General features: G+C 39.4%; 1 protein-coding gene across 5 annotated transcripts in view; it reads left to right on the top strand.

Annotated features, from left to right (window-relative positions):
* MED23 (mediator complex subunit 23) overlaps window positions 1–21,927 on the top strand; it is a 507,528-nt gene that overhangs the window by 180,165 nt on the left and 305,436 nt on the right. For all 5 annotated transcript variants that reach the window (XR_010858539.2, XM_067136121.2, XM_067136122.2 and 2 more), the window contains exon 8: window positions 11,017–11,219. Coding sequence is in view for 4 of the 5 variants with exons in the window: in XM_067136121.2 (XP_066992222.1) it covers window positions 11,017–11,219 (203 nt within the window). In the remaining variant the exon portion in view is untranslated. The remainder of the gene's footprint in view (window positions 1–11,016; window positions 11,220–21,927) is intronic.

The raw sequence follows: 21,927 nt of genomic DNA, 5'->3' as shown, positions 1-21,927 counted from the left end.
TGTTGTGATCAAGATTTTATGATTATTTATTTTAAATGCAGGAATAATCTTGAACAAAATAAGTATATTCTTATCTAATAAAGTTACAAATATCACATGTTACTCAGACTTCACTTGTTCTGAATTAGTTTTAAATATTGTTTCAGATTCACTGTTTAAACTTTTTGAGGTTTCACAATACACAGGAATTACATATGATGGAAAGCTGCAAAACACTTGTTATGCAGTGGAACAGAGCACTTCTTACAGGCTTTCACTGCTTTGTTGGAGCACTGGGCACATCTTCTACGCGGCTGATCAGTGAGAATAATATGTTGAGCTGCATTGGTCCGGATAGGATCTTCAACTCTCCTTCTACACTGCAAATGTTGATGAGGTCTGGGACTCAGGCATGGTTTACCATACATTGTTAACAAGGCTCGGACTACAGCTCTTCGAAATCCTAGAGCATCCAGGGACAACCCTACCCTTCTACTCAGAAGCTAGGCGTTGTTCATCGACACATCCAGCAATCACAAAATAATTGGAATGTACCGTTTTTTTTCTTTCATGGAGATCCTGTAATTTGAAACGTTGTTACCCAGCTGGTCAACACCGCCCATTCCCTTGTTATATTTAGAAAACAAAAAGGGTTGACTCACTTCGATCCCCTTTCTTTCAATGTAGGAATATCTCTGCTCGCTGAAGTGGTAGTACCCCATGTTCATTAGAGAGCATAGTCACAACGTTATTGTCTTTCCACTTCACTGCAATTATGGCATTGTCTTCATCCACGTGAGAATCATATGTCTCTTGCTTCTTTTCCTAATGTCTTAGCGTCTGTCAAAGGACATTTCTCAGTTCTGTTTTCTCTAACGGTCCCGGTTCCATGCAATCCCTTTTTGCCAAGCTCGGTAAGGAGCCTAACGGAAGTGAAGAAGTTATCAAAATATAAGGAGAATGTTGCTTTAGGGTAATTGGCTTGTAGAACATCACAAAATCCAAGAACAACAGACTCACATAAGTTAGTGGCATGTGTTGTCTCGTCGCCAGTCTTTTGACCCCGATAAATATTCATGTAAACACCATATCCATTAGGATTTGCTTTGAATCCGAAGTGCACTGGCTTGCCTCATATAAACTGCTTGCAGCCGTGCCTTCCAAAATAAGGTATCATGCATTCATCAGCTGAGAGATCTTTCTGGATGGGAAAGTTTTTTAAAAAGGACTCATTCTAAGAATTTAGCATAGATCGGACTTTACCCATCGTGTCTTCTGCAGGAAGATTACTGTTGTCTGCTACATGAAGATATCGGAAAATTTCTTCAAAACTGTTACGTCTCATTGCATTTGACACTAAATCATTATGTACATCATTTTGTGTCTCCCAATACATTCGTCGTCTGGGCAGTACTGCGTAACCACTTAATAACAATATACCAATGAATGTATGCATATCTGCAAGAGACACTGCAAAGGTTGGATTATTCTTAGAAACTGCATACATAACCGTGGCTTCACTATATCAAGGATAAGTTTGTCATGTAAGTATAGTTTTAAAAAATCAACTGGATGACTTCTTTCACTCACAGTAAGCGGTGGTACACAGCATGGTAGAAAGTTTTTGTGGGGAGCAGTTATGGAATCCCCTAATTTCCATATCCTATTTGTTCCTGCCTTTTTTGGATGCTGGTGCATTGGTCCCTCTTTGGATCCTCGTGTACCTGTGAACAGCCCACGACTCAAACTATCTGGGTCGTTGCATTCATCTTCTCCGGAGTCACCATCTGTGTCGACTCCCTGATCATCTGGAGGCGAGATGTAGATATCGATATCACCTGGAATATATTCCTCTTCTAGCAGTGCTATTACTTCATGAGTCGATAGGCCACTATAAACAGGAAAAGAAATGGACTGGCATTAGGTCAGTAAATACGGCATGTAACAGATGAGATATTCAGAATGACTGTGATATTTTTTTATATGAATTCCTAAATACGGCAGTGATCATAGAATTCATATTTCTAAAATATTTGTTCTAATCTTACATAAATGCTGCAATTGTGTAATAATGATATGGCATGATAAGAGTGCATGATATTCATAACTCCCCAACTTCAACAAAAATGTTACTCTTACATCCTGCCCACTGGGTCGTTTTCGACCCATCCATAATTCGGCCAGTTATAGCCATTAAACCATAAGATGTGCAATAGATTTTATATCTGCTAAATAATCTCAGTAGTATACAAATGGAAAATATATTATTCAATTATATAAGACTTAAACAAGTTCAGCTTTACTTACGTTTTTCTGAAGCTCGACATGCTGGCTGGAGAAGACTTTTCGACTCACCAACCCACTTGCACATCTAGCTCAAGAATGAAAATTGCCTACAGTGTATCAAGAGTGACAGTGTGTGAAGTGCATTATAGAGTGTGCAGCAGAGCGGGTAACAAATGTCAACAATTGATAGACAGTTACTAATATAAAGTCACTTCGTTTTTGACCCAGTGGACATTAATGGGTTAACGAAATGTTCAGAATAGTGAAATTATTTTTAGGCCCCTCCCTTTTCTCTATTTAATGTGTGTTAAAATATTTCATTGTAACAGATTTCGAACTTTCATTATAACGAATTAAAATGTAGCCCTTTAACATCTTTTTCCTTCAAAATATAATTGTAATTCATCCTGTTTTAATCGCCATGTATTTCACACAACATGTCTCTATACAGCGAATACCATGCAGCACACTATACAGCACACAGTTGAAACTACCCGATTACAAGTCAGGGGAAGGTAATCGAAACACGTTACAGTTGTGACGAGCGGGTTGCTTACCCAACAGCACATGAAGATTATCTTATTCAGTTTTCGTGTACAAGTACTGAACGTCATTATGTAGGATTCATTTCTTATACATAAAATGCAAATTAAAGCCAATTTTCTATTAATAAAATTATCCTCAAATATTGGGGTGCGCAGATTGGATTAAGTGTATTTGAGTATTCACGCTTACAGGATATGGTTCAGGTAGCCATTTTCCATACATGGATGTACGCGATTGGTCGAGCTGGAAATCGATTTCAAAGTAACCAAAATGTAAGAAGTAATGCTATTGGCTGGGTAGGAACACCACATTTACAATCAACCAATGAACTTTACGGTTTCTACACTCAGTACTACATTTCGTTTATTCACGTCTGATGACGTGTTAATTGTTTATCTTTCGTTTGTGAAGCAACGTGTGTATTAGTGTGCCAGTTAACTCTTTCGCCAATATGGATCAAAAGAAGTGAAAGCAGTTTTCTTTAAAGGAAAAATATAAAATACTTTTATAACGAACCCCAGTGTAACGAAATGTTCTTAATAGCGAAATTCCTTTCGAAGTGAAGAAAGGAGAAATAGCGAAGATGTATGACATCAGCCCTTCAAAGTCGTGAAATTCATTACTAACGAAGAGAAAATTAAAATCTGTCAGAAAGTGGACTGGGCGTCCGCATCTTGAAGCACGCAGAGGTCACGAATGTTGAACTCACACCTTCGAGTTTCGACTCAATCACTTAAGTTTGTCGAAGTTTTGTTCGATTCAAAATGGCGGCCAAATAATTCCTGCCAGTCGGACATGGTCGAGTGTAACCTCCAATTCACTGTCAAAGAGTGTGACCAGAGAATAATATTTAATAACCCCTGCTCCGAAATAAGAGGCTTCTACTAACATTTGTTTTAGAAAAAATGTGATCGGCAATAATACTCACTCACTCACTCACTCACTCACTCACTCACTCACTCTCACTCACTCACTCACTCACTCTCACTCACTCTCACTCACTCACTCACTCACTCACTCACTCACTCACTCACTCACTCACTCACTCACTCACTCACTCACTCACTCACTCACTCACTCACTCACTCACTCACTCACTCACTCACTCACTCACTCACTCACTCACTCACTCACTCACTCACTCACTCACTCACTCACTCACTCACTCACTCACTCACTCACTCACTCACTCACTCACTCACTCACTCACTCACTCACTCACTCACTCACTCACTCACTCACTCACTCACTCACTCACTCACTCACTCACTCACTCACTCACTCACTCACTCACTCACTCACTCACTCACTCACTCACTCACTCACTCACTCACTCACTCACTCACTCACTCACTCACTCACTCACTCACTCACTCACTCACTCACTCACTCACTCACTCACTCACTCACTCACTCACTCACTCACTCACTCACTCACTCACTCACTCACTCACTCACTCACTCACTCACTCACTCACTCACTCACTCACTCACTCACTCACTCACTCACTCACTCACTCACTCACTCACTCACTCACTCACTCACTCACTCACTCACTCACTCACTCACTCACTCACTCACTCACTCACTCACTCACTCACTCACTCACTCACTCACTCACTCACTCACTCACTCACTCCTGGACGCTACAGCCCGTGGAGGGCCTTGGTCTCTCGAACTATTGTAGCCCACTACTCTTGGTCGGTCGCCTTGCTTCTCCATCTTCTTACACCCATCTTCCTGAGGTCTTCCTCCACATCATCCAGCCATCTCTTTCTTGGTCTTCCTTTCAGTCGTCTCCCGCCTGGTTTTCCTTGATATTCTTTCTTAACTGCTCTCTCTTCAGGCATCCGTTCCACATGTCCTAGCCATGCCAGTCTACTACCCTTGATATCCATCATAATATCTGGTTTTCCATATATAAAATCTTTATTTCCTCATTCCTCCTTATCCTCCATACCCCATTTTCATATACGGGTCCATATATTTTCCTTAATATCGTTCCTATCTCTGGAGGAGTACTTCATCTGTGCCAGTAAGAGTCCATGTCTCTGATCCATAAGTCACCACTGGTTTAACTACGGTTCTATACACTTTAATCTTCAAATTCCCACTAAGTGTTCTTGTTCTAAAAACCTTGACTAATGAAAAATAGCTTCGGTTGCCTGCTTCTATTCTTGCTTTTATCTCCTCTCTTATATCATTGTCTGAAGTAACCAGTGATCCGAGATACCTGAAACTCCTACATTTTTCATAGTTTTTCCCATTCAGTTGTATTGTGCGTTCTCGTGCCATTTCCATAGACCGAGATACAAACATATACTTTGTCTTCTCCTGATTCGCCTGAAGACCTATTTCTATAGCTGCTCTTTCCAACCTCCCCAGGCTTTCCTCTAATTCTTGAAATCTTCGTGCCATCAGATTTATGTCATCTGCATAGGCTAGATTCTGGCTCAAACGGTTGAGCAGGGTTTCTCCTGGGTTACTAATTACTGCTTTCCTCATGACATTTTCCAGGGCTATGTTGAACAATAGTGTTGACATTTCATCCCCTTGCCTTAGACCCTGTACTACTGCAAACTCTTTAGTTATATTTCCTCCAACTTTAACCACACCTCTTGTATCCTTCAAAGTCATTTTGATAAGTCTGATAATCTTCACTGAGATTCCAAAGTCTTTCATCACTTCATACAGCGTTCTCCTTATTATACAATCATATGCCTGTTTAAAATCCACAAATAATTGGCGGATATCTACGTTGTATTCATAACATTTCTCCATTAACTGACGTACCACAAATATTTGGTCCGTAGTGGATGTATTTGGTCTAAAACCACATTGATAATCCCCTATTATTTATTCTGTAAGTGGTGCTACTCTCCCAGCCAGTATCTTAGTGAACACTTTATAGACCATACTCAATAGTGCTATCCCTCTATAGTTGTTACAACACGTTTTGTCATTCTTTTTGTGTATGGGGGAGATTATTGCAAGATTCCATTGAGCATCTCCTCTTGTTCCCAAATCTCACAGATTAGCTGATGTAAGTGATTTGTGATTTGGTCTCCTCCATTCTTAAGCATTTCGGCAGTAATATTATCAATCCCGGGAGCTTTATTGTTCTTTAAGGCTTTTATGGCCTTATACACTTCCTCCCTAGTTGGTGATGCTACGATTGTTTCTTTCCTCGACTCTGAAGGTTCCTCCCTTTCATCTTCTCCCCACCACCAGTCTTGGTTTTCATGTTCTTCATTGGGATTAAGTAATTCCATAAAATATTCAGCCCATCTATCCAATATTTCTTTTGTTCCTCCAATCAGATTTCCATGTTTATCCTTACAAAACACTGCCCTGGGCTGAAAGCCTTTCCGCTCCGCCTTCACTTGTGCATAGAAATTCCTTATATCCCTGTTTTTCTCTTGCTCCTCAAGTTCCATTATCCATCTTCTTTCATATTTTCTCTTCTTTCGTCTACATATCTTACTTGCTTCTACTCTTCTGTCTGTATTCCTCTGTATTAGCTCTAGTGTTCCTGTTGAGCATTCTCTTTTGCACTTCGTTTCTCTCCATTACTTTATCTCTACACTCCTTGTCAAACCAACCTGGTCTCCGTGTCTTCTTCTCTTTACCTAATATTTGTTCTGCTGTATTATGCAATACCTCTTTTATAATCTTCCATTTCCCTTCTTTTTTTTTTTTTTCTTTTTTTTTTTTTCCACTCTGTTTCCTTACTTTGAAATTGTTCAGTTACCTTTGACTTATATCTCTCTTTCACTATTTCATCCGTTGTAAGTTTTCTACTGTCATACCTCTTCTGGATTTTGTCTACCTGTGTTCTTCTATAATTAGCTATTCTCTGCCTACACTTTATCCGTACCATAGAATGGTCTGATTCACATTCTGCTCCTCAGCAGCTTTCCACCTGCATTATATCTGAAGCATGTCTTCAGTCAATCATCGCATGATCTATCTGATTCTGTGTAATACCATCTGGTGAACGCCAAGTAGCCTTCCTCACATCTTTCCGTTGTAGCCAGGTACTCCTAGCCACCATTTCATTACTTATGGCAAAATCTATCAACCTCAATCCATTATCATTGGAATGCTCATGAAGACTCTCTTTCCCAATTGTCCCTCTAAAGGCTTCTTCAGTTCTACTTTAGCATTAAGATCTCGTAAAACAATCTTAATGTCATGTTACCATCTATTACCTGCTCCAGTTGGCTATAGAATTCCTCCTTATTTTCTTCGTCCGCTTCCTCAGTCGGAGCATATACACATACAAGTGTTGTATTGAAGAACCTGCCTTTCATCCTCAAGCTGCTCATTCTCTCATCTATTGGTTTAAAATCCACCACCATAGGTCTAAATCTGTTATCAGTCAAAAAGCCTGTGGCCCCACCCGTACCAATATTACTTCCACTATAGATCAGTGTGTATCTTCCACTCTGAAAGGTACCACTCCCTTTCCATCTCACCTCTTGTATGGCTGCAATGTTTATTTTGTACCTATCCATTTCTTCCTTCAGGGATTGTAAGACACCTGGTTTCTTTAATGTCCTTACATTCCAGGTTGCAATTGTAATGTCATGTTTCCGTTTGCGAGTACCTTCTACATGTCGTCGTTGATCAGTCCGGCTATTCCTTTCGAGTTCCGAAACAAGTAAAGTTTTCACGAGATGGAGTTGTTATCCCCATGCTCAACCCCCAACCTGGAGGACCAGGGACCCTTCTGTCTGTGTTACCATACCATAGCCGAGGGTATCCCGTTTTAAGGCGCCGGATACTCGCCCTCATCCATCTCCCGAAGGAGTAGGATTTGCTGGTACCGTAGGCAACAAAACCACCAACTTGAGCGTTTCTCAGTATTTCCCATGGGCACCCACTCGGCTTGTGTACCCACACTGAGACTCATCTACCAGCCATTGACCCTCCCCCTTTATCCAGGCTTGGGACTGGCGCTGGGATTTCCGTGGTATCTCCCAGTGGCGGAGTTGATCAGCAATAATACTTCGATATTTTTATTGGCCCCATGCACGTTTTCATATTTGTAGTTTGGTGTTTTTCACAACTTTCAGTGCACTTGTTATTTTCAGCAGAAATGGTTTTCATATTTGTTCTCTCGTGTTTTTCACACCTTTTAATACCGTATTTACCCAAATAATCCCCGCCGTCGATTAATGCCCTTACCCTCATTTTAGGAAGGCTCATTTTGAAAAAAAAATGAAATGAACTAAAATTCCTTCCTTCGAAAGAGTAACGTAGGCATAAACAAATATTTCGTATCACTCCGCGAGGTCCACATGGTCTTTATGCAAATATCGCTGCTATGAAATATATTTTCCATGAAAATGAGCAAGGAGGCCTACTTACGTGACAGGTACAGTAGAAGTCCGCTATAGCGAGTATGGCATATAACGAGAACTCCGTTATAACGACGAATTTTTTCTGTCCCTTCAAAATTTCTATATTAAACTGTGTATCGTCCTTCGTTTACAGCGAGAACCCTATCACTGCGCATCCGTTATTATGAGCGCACGATTTCTTGAAAATAGCATTGAAGTATAGGGACATTTCTGAATCTGCTAGTGTTTTCTTGAAAATAGCATTGGAGTATACGGACACCAAACATCCTTGGCTGACACCTTGATGAATATCCAGGTGATTTGTCACTCGATGACTCTTGACATTTTTGTCATCTATCGCAGTGCTATGTTATAGATTCATGAGTTCCCTAATGTCTGACTCTGTCAAATACCTTTTCATAGTCTATGAAGCAGGCATAAATATCCTTATATTTTTGGCATAGGGTAGGACTGTTAACCCGAAAGATGCTTCACAAGTCCCAAAACCATTTCTAAATCCAAAACATGTTTCTTCAATGTTTTCAGTGTATTCTACTGTGAAATACAGTAGAAGTCCATTATAGCGAGAATTCACAATGGCGAAAAATTTACTTGCTATAACGGATTATCGTTATATCTGATTTTTTGCAAACATTGGGAAAAATCCTATACACGTTAAAATCAATATGAAACGGCCATCGATTTGTTCAAAACTTGTGTTTTCGCGGATGATGTCCACACTATGGCTTGCTAGATCGTTATTTTTCGGAATCCGATACTACGTGAAAGTGTATGTTTAATTTCATTATGAAATTTTTTTATAGTATCACGCCAGAGACCTCTGTGGCAAACGTTCCAGTTTTCTTCTTCAAACAGCGTCGCCTAACCTAACTGTATATGTATAATGAAAACATCTTTCAAGTGCACGTAGAGGAATGATAACCTCCTCGCTACAAATTTACACAGGAACAGCGTTTCTGAAATTTACATTAACTACACGCGAGTTGGCTGTGCGGTTAGGGGCATGCAGCTGTGAGCTTGCATCCGGGAGAAAGTGGGTTGGAACCCCACTGTCGGCAGTCCGGAAGATGGTTTTCCGTGGTTTCCCATTTTCACTCCAGGCAAATCCTGGAGCTTTACCCTAATTAAGGCTATGGCTACTTCCTTTCCACTCCTATGCTTTTCCTATCCCATCGTCACCATAAGACCCATCTATGTAAGTGCGACGTAAAAAGAGTTGTAGAATCTTTCTTGTCCTATTCGTTTGACGTTGGCAAACCATTTCAGCCTATTTCTCTCCATAGTTTCTTTTAGAGTGTGTATCTGCAGCGTGTTTCGTATTTTGCATTTAATTTCTTTTCACTTATTTGTAAACAAGGACACACTTAATTTTTTTGTTGCTTTACATAATTCTGCTTTATGTAATTCTGTTTATTTGCGTCTTAAGTAGCCACATTAAATGATATATTTTTATTGTTAAAACTTGAATGTAAAAGTTTTTTCTCGCACATTTTAAATTTTTTTCGTAAGAGTAGTATAATTAGAATACTGATTAAATCTTCGTTTTGGATGGCCGACACCTTCATATGATACAAAATTCAGGTATGTACTATGTTTCGCTGTTGTGTAATGTTGTACTAAAATTCAGAAAAAGATCCAGTTCACTGCCAGGGTCCATGTTAAAATATGCTAGTGTTGTTGGTGTTAAATAATGTGTACCTCTGACTACAGTGTGTCCAGAAAGTTATGGTGTGGATTCAGAGCTGTACAACTTCTAAACTAGGCATTACACAGCAGAGCAACCCAGACCATCAAGTGTGTGGTATGCCTGTTTAGTGCAGTGGAGTGGGTGTAGGGAGGGGGGAGGGAACGGAAATTCACACACACTCACTCTCTCTCTCTCTCTTTGAGATATGGCCTGCCTGTGGAACTAACGTTTCACTGCGTTTTGTGGCGGGAAAAGTTTTGGTCTTTGACACTTGTTTGTTGTGAGCATTGCTGCATGTTTAATGAAAATTCACCTCATAAACAGAACACTAACTGTTGGATCATCAGATGAAGGAAAAGGGTACATTGTTGGACCCACCACGTTTTGGCAGGCCATAAAGTTAGTGACAAGACATTTGAAACAACACAAACGAGTTACCTACGAATCCCAAATAATCTGTGTGTGCCTGTGCTTGACATTTAAACCCCCTCCCCTCATGGTGCAACAGCCCTGAAGGGCCATGGCCTACGAAGCGGCCGCCGCTCAGCCCGAAGACCTGCAGGTTATGAGGTGTCGTGTGGTTAGCATGACGAATCCTCTCGGCCGTTATTCTTGGTTTCCTAGACCGGGGCCGCCCTCTCACCGTCAGATAGCTCCTAAATTGTAATCACATAGGCTGAGTGGACCTCGAACCAGCCCTCAGATCCAGGTAAAAATCCCTGATCTGACTGGGAATCGAACTCGGGGCCTCCGGGTGAGAGGCAGGCTCGCTAGTCCTACACCACGGGGCCGGCATGCTCGACATTTAGACTTCAAAAAGAAAACTGCCCATACAGTCCTTAAGAAGCGTCTATGTTTTATGGCTTATAAAGTGCAGTTCTTACACTCACTCAAGCCAGCTTACAAACTAAAATGAGCGGCATATCTTGTTGAGATGGTAAATTCTGAAGAAGTTCTCACTGACTGACGCATGTACTAAGGTATGTATTTATATATAAGTACTTAAGTAAGTGTTTATAAGTTCCATTTAAAGGAATAATTATTTTCTTAGATTAGAAACCGCAACATGTCTTTACAGACACACTGCAGTTAGAGGTAGACATTGTTTAACAGATGAGGAATTATGAAATGAGCATGTCTGATGTTTACAGCTGAACAACTTCTTGCCAGTGCTGAAGCTGTATGACCTCTTGTATCCTGAGAAAGAGCCCCTCACTGTCCCTGACTTCAACAAGGCTCTCTGCACTCACCAGATGGCTATGACGTGTATCTGGATCCATCTCCTGAAGAAGGCTCAGTCGGAACACCTCAACATCCACCGGCCCATCCCTCACACCCTTAAGGTTCATCACGAGTGAGTGACCTTGTTTCTCTTGCTTGGCCTGTGGTTTCTCTTCTGTGTTGTGCTATGATGCACCAAACACATTTTCTTCACAACCACTAGAATAACTGTATTAACTTGCATATATCTTAACATCAAATACCTTATTTACTGACCTTTAACGACCCCCCTGTTAATTTTTTACTATTATCAGGGGAAAGGAATAATTGGATGAAAAAATGGTTAAAGGGGAATTTGGGTCACAAAAAAAAAAAAAAAAATCTTTCAAGTGACCAGGCTGCAAATGCCATGCTTCTGCTCCACCTGCTCCCTTCCTGTCCCATTGTCACTATAAGACCTCTCTATGTCGGTGCAAAGTAAAGCAAATTTAAAAAAATTGAATTATTTCCGCCAATTTTTCTGAGACACAATCAGGGAAAAGGCATTTATGTTTATTAACCCCTCAGTGCCGACCTCTATATGTGGTATAGAACCTCTTTTCTTCCGTAGCCGACGACATCTATACGTGGTATAGACCCATACAGGGTTTCGCATTTACGGCTGTTGCGCGAAGAGTTTTGGAGTTATGGATATGCGAATTGTTTTGTTTCCGAGAAGACATTTTCGGGTTTATCACTGTTGTAAATAAGAATTGTAAATCTAGTTGTTTTTGCAAGGAAAAATATTTGTCAATTAAGTCTGAGCACTAATCTCTGCTTTTTAAAAAAAAGTCTGTTTGCTTCATTCTTTCCCACAGAATAAAATAAAGAAATGATGATCTGAGAAGTTTGTCTTTTCACGTGATATTCTTTGCTCTAATTTTACATTAAGAATGTGGTTTATTTATTATATTTGTCTTTATTTCACGGCTTGTAATATTTTCGTAACTCTTCACGAGCGCTCTGTGTAGGCATCAGTTCTGCTTTCTGTCATACGATACGAGAAGCAGTTGTTCATGGTATATATCTCGTTTGAAAGACGATGTCTCGACCTTTTATCTGAAATATGTATCGAGTTGGTTTGTTTCGTCATTAATGTTATTCCCCTCATTCAGTTTCGTCTTGCTGCTTTTGGTCTCGCTGCAGCTTCATCAGTCCGTGTGACGCGTTGCACTCAATGGCTAGCTGACAGTAATGTGCTTGAAATATTGTATAATTCAGATGAAAGTTTAGTCGGAAGTAGTAGTGACGGTATGAGATGCAGTGATAATGAAATAGATGATGTGGCTATGGCGGGTGCAGTGACGATGAGGAGGAACCAGAACTTGTAAATTTCGTGTGGGAGGCTATGGATAATTACACAGGTCAAAGGGAAGTTTTCAACAGTAAATTCTGATTTCTGAATTATCTAATAATATTCAGACAAGTCACAGGGACAAACATTGAGCAGATATCTTATTGGGTTCAGCTGATGGAAGGTTTGTATACAAAATACGCTCGGCCGGGGAAAGAAATATTCAAGGCCGGTGCGCATCAGATAATACAGTTCCAAGGTTGCAGGAAAGACATTTTATCAGGAAATTAGCACCCAAGAGTGAGAAATCCAAACTTCAGAGACGTTGTATCGTGTGTTCAAAACACGGCAAAAAGAAGACGTCGGTGTACTGCTGACAGGAATGTTATTTGGGTCTCTGTCTCGAAGAGTGCTTCGAACTCTATCACATGAAACTAATTTACTAACAAAATGTGAAACAATTATGTAATTATATGCATGTACATAGTTCTATCGTAAGGACTTCCAAATTTTGTGAATATCAGGCTACTCTTATACTTGTAGTAACGCTTTAAGTGAATCAACGTATTTCAGTCGCGCGTAGTTGAAATCTCATCCGGCCGCGGGGTAGGGATCTCTTCAAATGGTTGCGACGCTGAGGGGTTAAACAGTACTTAGTCTTAAAAGTGTATGGGTCTATTTCAGAAGTACTGTAGAAGGAAACAGTGCTTACAGTATAGTTGAGTTGTTATCATTCTGGTATACAAGAAGCTCACCAGAATCTATCTACAGTAAAACCTCGTTAATTCGCAGTCATTGGGACGCAAAAATCAGACTTCGAATTACGTGATTTTGAATTAACCCGTAACAGATAATTCGGAAATGCCAACCCTTGCGGCGTCACAATATATTCTAAGACCTGTTACTGCATGCATTTAGCCTTGATTCACAGTTTAAACCTCTCAAATGCCATATTAAAAAAATATTTCCAAAATGTATCCAACAAGGTGCATTTACAGTATTGGATTGGATAACTCACCGGCAAATATAACCTCATGTGCAATGAAATAAAAAGAAAGAAAACATGACTCAGAGGCGAGGAGAAATCTATACTGGCTCCCCTGTGCAAGTGCTTTATTCATTGGATTACTGTACTGTATGCATTTTAGATGCCTTGTGCTTGTGCGGAAAGTACCCGATGCCCTTAAAACATTGCAGCTTATCAAACTTTTCTATGATGAGGGGAGAGAGTTTCTCGTTTCCGTCCACATTACAGCAGTATATACAGTGACTGTACTTGTATGATTTCATGCCATGGCACTTCTAAGACCCATTAATGCATGCAGCCACCTTGATTCTCAGTTTAAACTTTTCAAATGCCATTTAAAACACTATTTTAGAAATGTATCCAACAAGGTGCATTTACATTATTCAAGTAATGCACTTGGATAAAACAATGGCATACATAACCTCACGCAACGAAAGGAAGAAAAACATGATTCAAAGTCGAGAAAAAATTATGCTGGCTCCCCCGTGCAAATGTTTTATCTTTTGGATTACTGTACTGTTTGCATTTTTAGATGCCTTGTACTTGCATGGAAAGTGCCCGACGCCCTTAAAACATCGTGGCTTTTCAAACTTTCCTATGATGGGGGAAGGAAGTCTCTCACTTCCGTGTGCACTGCATAGGAACACAGTACATTTCCCAGCTGGCAATTCTCTCCTTTAAAACCATAAGTCTGTTTGGCCTCAGCATTTAAAACAAACAATGCAGTTTCATCGGCATTGACAATATAGTTTGGTACGTATGAATTGATTATAGGCTATAAGCCGCGCTTTTTTGCTAACTGTCGGTATCGCCAGTGTTCGTGGATTCTACCTCTCTGCACACTGCCTGCTACTTGATATTGTGGCCTTCCTTAAAATGCCGAATTCAAAATAATTACGATTCTGCTTGAACTTAGCAGATATGAAGCACACTGTAGACACGCCAAAGTGGGTGAAAGTGTGCATAGTTACGCCTGCACGTTCCGGAAGATGCATTCTTTCATGACGCGGAGAAATTTTGAATTTAAATTACTCTGTAAAATGCAATTCTTTTCAAAATGTAAATGCAGTTTCGAATTAAAAGTCTGAATTTCGGTAACAGGACCGACATTGTTCTTCGAATTACAATTATCCGTATTTCAAATTAAACGATTTAAATAACATGGAAAACCGTACATCCTGTTTCCGGGAATGAGAGCTGCTTCGAATTAGGCGAGATTTTGAATTAACCGATTTGGAATTATCGAGGTTCTACTGTATATATATATAACGTCCTGACTGACTAACTGACTGATTCATCATCACCGAGCCAAAACTACTGAACATAATGAAATTAAATTTTGAAGATACATTTATATTACAATGTAGGTGCTCACTAAGAGAATATTTTTGGATATTCTGTCGCTAAGGGGGTGAAAAGGGGGGTGAATTTTTAAAATGAGTGTATCTATATCTCAAAAACGTAACAGTTAAAGACATAACAATTTGTATATGAATCTCCTTTAGAAATAAGGAAACACATATTTTTTTGTTTTGGAAAATTCCTCTTGGAGGGGGGGTGGGGAGGAAGGGGTTCAATACTCTCTATGAGGTTACTTATATCTCAAAACCTGAAGACATTACAGTCATGAAAATTGGCATTTTGAATCTAAAAAAAAAAGAAGAAACACCTATTTTTTTGTTTTTGGAAAATCCACTTGAGGGGGTAGTGGGTGGAAAGAAGTGAAGAAGTTCTTTTTATGAGGATACTTATATCTCAAAAACTGAAGATGTTACAGACGTGAAAACTTGTATTTGGAATCTTCTTTAAAAATAAAGAAATAGTACTTTTTTGCTTTTGGAAAATCCACTTACGGGGCTGAAAAGAATTGAAGAAGCTGGTGAATTTCTAAAATGAGTATCGGTATATTTACGGTATGTTTCAAAAACTTAACATGTTACAGACAGGAGACTTGGTATTTGAAAAGTCCTGTAAAAATACAGGAACATGTATTTTTATTTTATTTTCGGAAACGGCACTTAATGAGAATGAAAAGAAGTGAAAAAAAAAAGAGATTAATTATTTTTTGTGAAGATACTTATATCTCAAAAACTGAAGATGTTGTAGATGTGAAAATTGGTGTTTGGAATCTCCTCTAAAAATAAAGAAACGTGTATTTTTTGTTTTTGGAAAACCCACTTTTTTTTGCTATTTGCTTTACATCATACCGATACAGATAGGTCTTATGGCGATAATGGGATAGGAAAGGCCTAGGAATGGGAAGGGAGGGGCCGTGACCTTAATTAAGGGACAGCCCCAGCATTTGCCTGATGTGAAAATGGGAAACCACAAAAAACTATCTTCAGGGCTGCTGACAGTGGGGTTCAAACCCACTATCTCCCGGATGCAAGCTCACAGCTGCACCCTTCTAACCACACGACCAACTTGCGTGGTGTACAAAGAGTTTCTGGGGTCCATGAAACTCAATTTTTAGGTGAGTTTTTATACTTTAGGTATTTTCAGATAATGTCTTAGTACAGTACCAGGAAACGATTACTTTTATCAAATTACGAAATTCACGTGAGCGAAGCTGCGGGAAATTGCTAGTTTGATCCAAAACAGATGATAAGTCAAATGTTAGATGTTGGTAAAAGTGAAGAAATGAAGAATTACAGTATAACGAATATTGTAAGGAACATTTAAAAGTATTTTACTCACCATTTAAAGATAGACCTATGGTAATCTTCGTCAATTGTACTGTGTTCACCTGCAGAACTTCAAGCCTTATCATTGCCAATCTAAACTGCATCATCTTCCATCCTGATCATTGCATTTGAAGTGTTGCATTATTGGAAGGATTTCACGATGAGGCCCTCAGAAATGCGATCCCATTGGCATTATGATTGCTAACTTTGGTCGCCTTATTTTGCCTGTACACATATCGTGATTAGTTCTTGCCGTCCATTCCATGTACACATTTTTCAAATGTGCCTCAAACAGCCTGTTTAAGGACAAATCAAGTGATTGAAGCACAGAGAACATTCCGCATGGCACGGTAGCTAGGTCCGTGTTACCTGCCACTAATCTCTTCACATCTTCTGTGAAAACTGTCCAAAATGAGCATATTCCTCACGTTATGTAAGGATTCACGACGTTGCTTCCACACACTTCTAATCCAGTCATCAACCAGCGTATTGTCCAACTATCCTTTTTCCGGTGCCTTCACAACAATCCCTGACGGGAAGTTTTCATTCTTGGTTTTGTTTTCCACGTAAGGTGGTAGCTTACTACCGTCCACAAGTACCGCCAACAATACTGTGTAGTGACCCTTTTTATAGCCAGCTGTTCACTCATTTACAGTCTTCGAACCCTTCTCATTTATTGTAGTGTCTAAATCAGTGTTTGGTCGGCATTGCTGTTCTGTGATAAGAATATTGATTCTCCTTTTGATGATGAATCACATATCTTTGAAAGGATAAAAGTTTCTCTTGATATGCTTCTGGCATACATTGCAAAACTCGGTCTAGAAAGCCAAGAATAACGGCCGAGAGGATTTGTCGTGCTGACCACACTACACCTCGTAATCTGCAGGCCTTTGGGCTGAGCAGTGGTCGCTTGGTTGGCCAAGGCCCTTCAGGGCTGTAGTGCCATGGGGTTAGTTTGTTATTATACATTGCAAAAGAGTGGTTTGCTTATGATGTTAACCCTGAAATGGTCTATTTATACGACTGTTACGGTCACACGATTTTCAGGATTTTTGTATACTTTCAGTAAAAAAATTCTTAAAAATAGGTTTTAAAAGAAAGCCATGCAGTGTAAGACATTTTATTGAATCATAATATCATAGGCTATTGAAATAAAAATATTTTTGTTTTGTACCTTTCATTATATCTTTACAGCCATGCTGAATTTCCAAAAAAGTGTTCCAAAATGTTATTGTCAAAATGTTTGCGCCCATACCAGACACTAAAATACTCGACTTACCCAAGAAAGTCAAATCACAGTGTTGTTCACAATTTTATGCACTTCAAGAAAATATAAACAATTTAGATGATATGTACACAAATAAAGATATATACATATATATACACAAGCACTAGAACGCCTCTGCAAAGTCACTCAGAGGAGCTGACAGAACTAGACTGCTCTCTCCTTTTTCTTCCTCTCATTTCAGGCTTCCAAAAGTGCTGTAAATTGTGGTAACACTCGCTGTGAACTGCACAGTTACAACCCGGGCACCAATGCCAGGTGCTTCCCTTTTTTTTTTTTTGTTGGTACACAGATTATGCATAAATGTTCCAGCTTTCCAGGATGTTTGTCAATGTCAGTGTCATTATCACTCATATCACTCGTGTCACTCGTTGTTTCATCCAACATCTTCCGAATGGGACTTGAACCTAAATTACTCGCCATTTTCAGCAAAATAACTGATAAAAATAACGGGTTCAACAGAACTACACCGTCACGCGGCAAGGCGCCACACTGTACTGCGCAGTTAAGGTAGCGAGCCTAACGACTGAATTTTAAGACTGCGCATTTCATTTAAATGGCAGTCTACTGCCTAACAACTAGAGTCAAAAGAGAGACTGTAATCTGCTGTTTAAAAGGATACACATTAAATGTGTATGTGTGTTACTACGCATAACGAGGGCGTGTCTAATGAACAACGGCTGCAAAACAGTTGATATATCGTCATACAAAAAGGGCGATACATCATTGTTTAACCATTTGAGGGTTAAAGGTTATTTCTCACAAAGAATCTATGTATCACCGAGCTTGATAACTGCAGTCACGTAAGTGTGGCCGGTATCGAGTATTCGGGAGATAGTGGGTTTGAACCCCTCTGTCGGCAGCCCTGAAGATGGTTTTCCGTAGTTTCCCATTTTCACCTTAATTAAGGCCACGGCTGCTTCCTTCCCACTCCTAGCTCTTTACTTTCCCATCGTCGCCATAAGACCTATCTGTGTCGGTGCGATGTAAGGCAAGCTGTAAAAATGATCTACGTATCTAGCCCCTGGTCACTTTTAAATCGTGCTCCACACCAACCTCTCATGCTGTGTTCATAGCTTGCAATTGATGCATCTGCGTACTTTCAGCACATCCAGACTGGTGTCTGGTGGTAATAAATACCAGAATTTGACCTCCACTTGAGGAAACTTGGCCGAAAATCCTACAAAAAGCATGTCTATTGCTGTTGCTTGAAAGTAATTTGTCCTCCTTTCTTCAATCTCTAATACATAATTCTCTTACTAATGCGTAATTCCCTAACTCTTCAGCTTCTTTAATAACACGTAGGTTTTTAGTGGCGCTAAAGGTACACAATCTTTTACCACTCATATTTGTACACATCTTACGAACTGTACATTTTCATGGTTGGAAACTCAATACACGTGTTGCGGCACAGCGTGTATACACAGGATCGAGAGCGGAAGTTTAACATGTTATAAATTTCATTTTCTTGGTCCGTATTGAGCTGTCATAGAGAAGTTTTGCCGGAGTGCTTCAGTAGTTCAAATTACATTGGTTGGAACATGACCCACATTAAAGTCTTCACAGATTAGTGCAGCCCACTTTAGGAAGCACTAAACAAAAAACAGTGGTGTGCATGGTACACCTTTTAACATGCATCCTAGGACAAGTAGGGTATTCCCGGACCTAATGGAACATTACACTGTTGGACTCTCTGAAGTTTGAGTATAACGCAGTATGTGCTAGATGCAAGGTATAGGGTAGAATGCAGTGTATTTTCTTCTAACAATTTGCTTTTCAATATAACTTAGTTTATTGATTAGTTATTGATTAGTTATGGAGAATCATTCAAGTTTTTGAATTTGCACACAAATGCGAAAGTCGCATCGTGGGCCAAGAATGGGGTGTAACATATGCTACTGGCAAAAGTTTTGTTTCTCTTGATAATACCTCCAATCAAGACAAGCATCTTGGTCTCTGGGGCTGAGAAGCAGGAAGTTTCCTGAGCTCAAAAGACGAACTGTTTCAGTATCTGGAATATTTACCTGATGTAGATATGGTATTTCACACAAACTTTACCAGCCATTCGGAACTGTAGGTGAACCATGGAGCACTTTAATCAATCCATATATATTTAAGTCTTAAGAGTATTAGCTACAAATTTGACTTATGTTTCTTCTTCTGCTCCAAGAACTTCTCGATTCTTTCCAACCTGGCTGCCCTTTCTTCGTCAGTTATGGTGTACTGTTTGCATGTAAATGTTTTTAGTTTAAGTCTCAAATCTCTGTTTCTCAGGATCCTCTTCTCTTCTCGGTCTTCAGTTTGCTGCATTGTCAAGCCTAACTTCTTTGAACAAATTATTCTTGGTTTTACTTTCCCAAAAGTAGTTGAAAAGATGTTTCAGCACCCTGGTTTCTGCTAGTCTTGATATGTGGCAGAAAAATGCAACCTTCCTTTTCCGTATTGTGTCAATTATTGACTCATTTTCCTGGTATACAACTTCATTAGGTAATAATTGCCATTGTCCATCTACATACTTGCTGCTGTTTTGTTTATGATTGTTGTAAGGATTCTTCTTTCTGCCTTCTGTAATTTACCTGTCGTTGATTTGGTGTTCATATTGAATAGTGTTTCACTAGCATAGGTTGCGTCAGGTTTAATAACGGATTTGTAGTGTTTGAATTTTGCATTTATCGAGAGAGATTTCTTCTTGTAGGTTGGCCAAGTGATACGTTGTGCTTGTTTCAATTTAGTTGTTCTATTTTCTGCTGATACTTTCTCGTTTAAGTTCCAAGTAATAATCTCCCCAAGATACTTGAATTTTTTTACAGTCTTACCGTTTTTTTTTTTTTGTTATTAGTCAGTGTGATGGTTGGTGTATCAACCTTGAAGATTGGCATCATTTCCGTGTTTTAAATGAGGTTTATAGTCCGAATTTTGCTGCTATTTTTTCGAGTTCTTCGATTTGGTGTTTAGCCTCTTCCACACCATTTGCGAGCAGCGCAAGGTCATCTGAAAATGCCAGGCAATTGAGTTTGTTATTTTTGCCAATCTTGATGTTTGGTTGGCATTTCTTAGTCCACTCTCGCATGATTTTCTCCAATGTGAAGTTAAATAGTAATGGTGCGAGACCGACACCCTGTCGAAGTCCATTCAGGATTTCAAACGATTCAGACAACTTCTCTCTGAATTTAACTTCTGATTTAGTGTTCTTAATGGTAATTCCAATAAGGTTGATAAGTTTCTGGTGTAATCAAAATTCCTTGAAGATTTTATGTAATGACTCACGATGGATACTGTCATGCCCTTTCTTGAAGTCAACAAAAGTTATGACTAACTTTTTGTTTTGCACTCTTTCATGTTTCATGATCCACTTAAGACTGATGATTTGATCTGGACAACTTCTTCCAGGTCGAAATCCTCCCTAATATTCTCCAAGTTCTTGGTCGAGTTGTTCCTGAATTCTTGTTAGGATAATTATAGACAGGATATTATATGTGATATCAAGTAAAGAAATTCCCCAGTAATTATTTGGATCCAATCTATCACCCTTTTTGTGTATTGGATGAATTATAGCCGTGTTCCATTCTTCCGGCAGTTTTTCAGAATTCCAGTTGTGTATGATGTGTTTGTGAAGGTTTTGAAGTGTTTCTTTATTTGCATTCTTCCACTGCTCTGCAACCACTTGAATCTCTCCTGCTGCCTTGTAATTTTTGAGCCAACCAATCACTTTGATTACTTCATTGAAATCTGGTGGTATAACCTTTTCTAGACATGTTTTATTTTTTGGATAAGGCTCAAATTCTAAGTATTCTTTTGGTTCCTCAGGCCTTAGTAATTCTTTGAAGTGACCGGCTAGAATTTTGGCATTCTTTTGATTATTGTGTGCAAGTTCCCCTTGTTTTTTCATCGTGAGTGTGGGTGGAGTATACTTTGATTGATATTGTCTAAATATCCTGTAATAGTCCCTTGTCTTATGTTGTTTGAATGACTTATCTATGATGTTTAAGTTTTCTTTTTGATGGTCTCTTGATTCTGTTAATTTCTTTGGCCGCTTTTCTTCTAGCAATGTTTAGTTCTCGAGATTTTTCGGTTTTCTTATCGTTCTCAAATGCGATTGCATTTGATGAAAATAAATCACACAAGAACATATTCACTTCCTTATATAAATTGCTTTATTGTCACTGTAAGTCACAACACACAAGTATACACACTAGCAAGTGACACTACAACACTTTAATAGCGAAATCTCTGAAGTCGATTCTGACAAGTACAGATATCAACAACACTGACTCGTGCACTATAATATACTTTCTCTTGAACACATCGACTCCACCCCGGAGCCCAGCAGTCACTTGCAGTCCATCACTTGCCTTCGAGTCCAACCTGACTCCCAGTCCAACACAGACTCCCAGTCCAACACTGACTTCGAGTCCAACACTCACTAGCTCACTGACTGACAGCTCGATATATATACTGTTTGATCAACCATCTAGAACTCTCGATTTCTGGAAGGGTTCCTACAACACTCTA

This window comes from Anabrus simplex, chromosome 1, assembly GCF_040414725.1.
Source record: "Anabrus simplex isolate iqAnaSimp1 chromosome 1, ASM4041472v1, whole genome shotgun sequence".
NCBI classification, from domain to species: Eukaryota; Metazoa; Arthropoda; class Insecta; order Orthoptera; family Tettigoniidae; genus Anabrus; species Anabrus simplex.
Note: the sequence above shows the minus strand (reverse complement) of the source record. Positions and strands in the feature narration are given on the sequence as shown.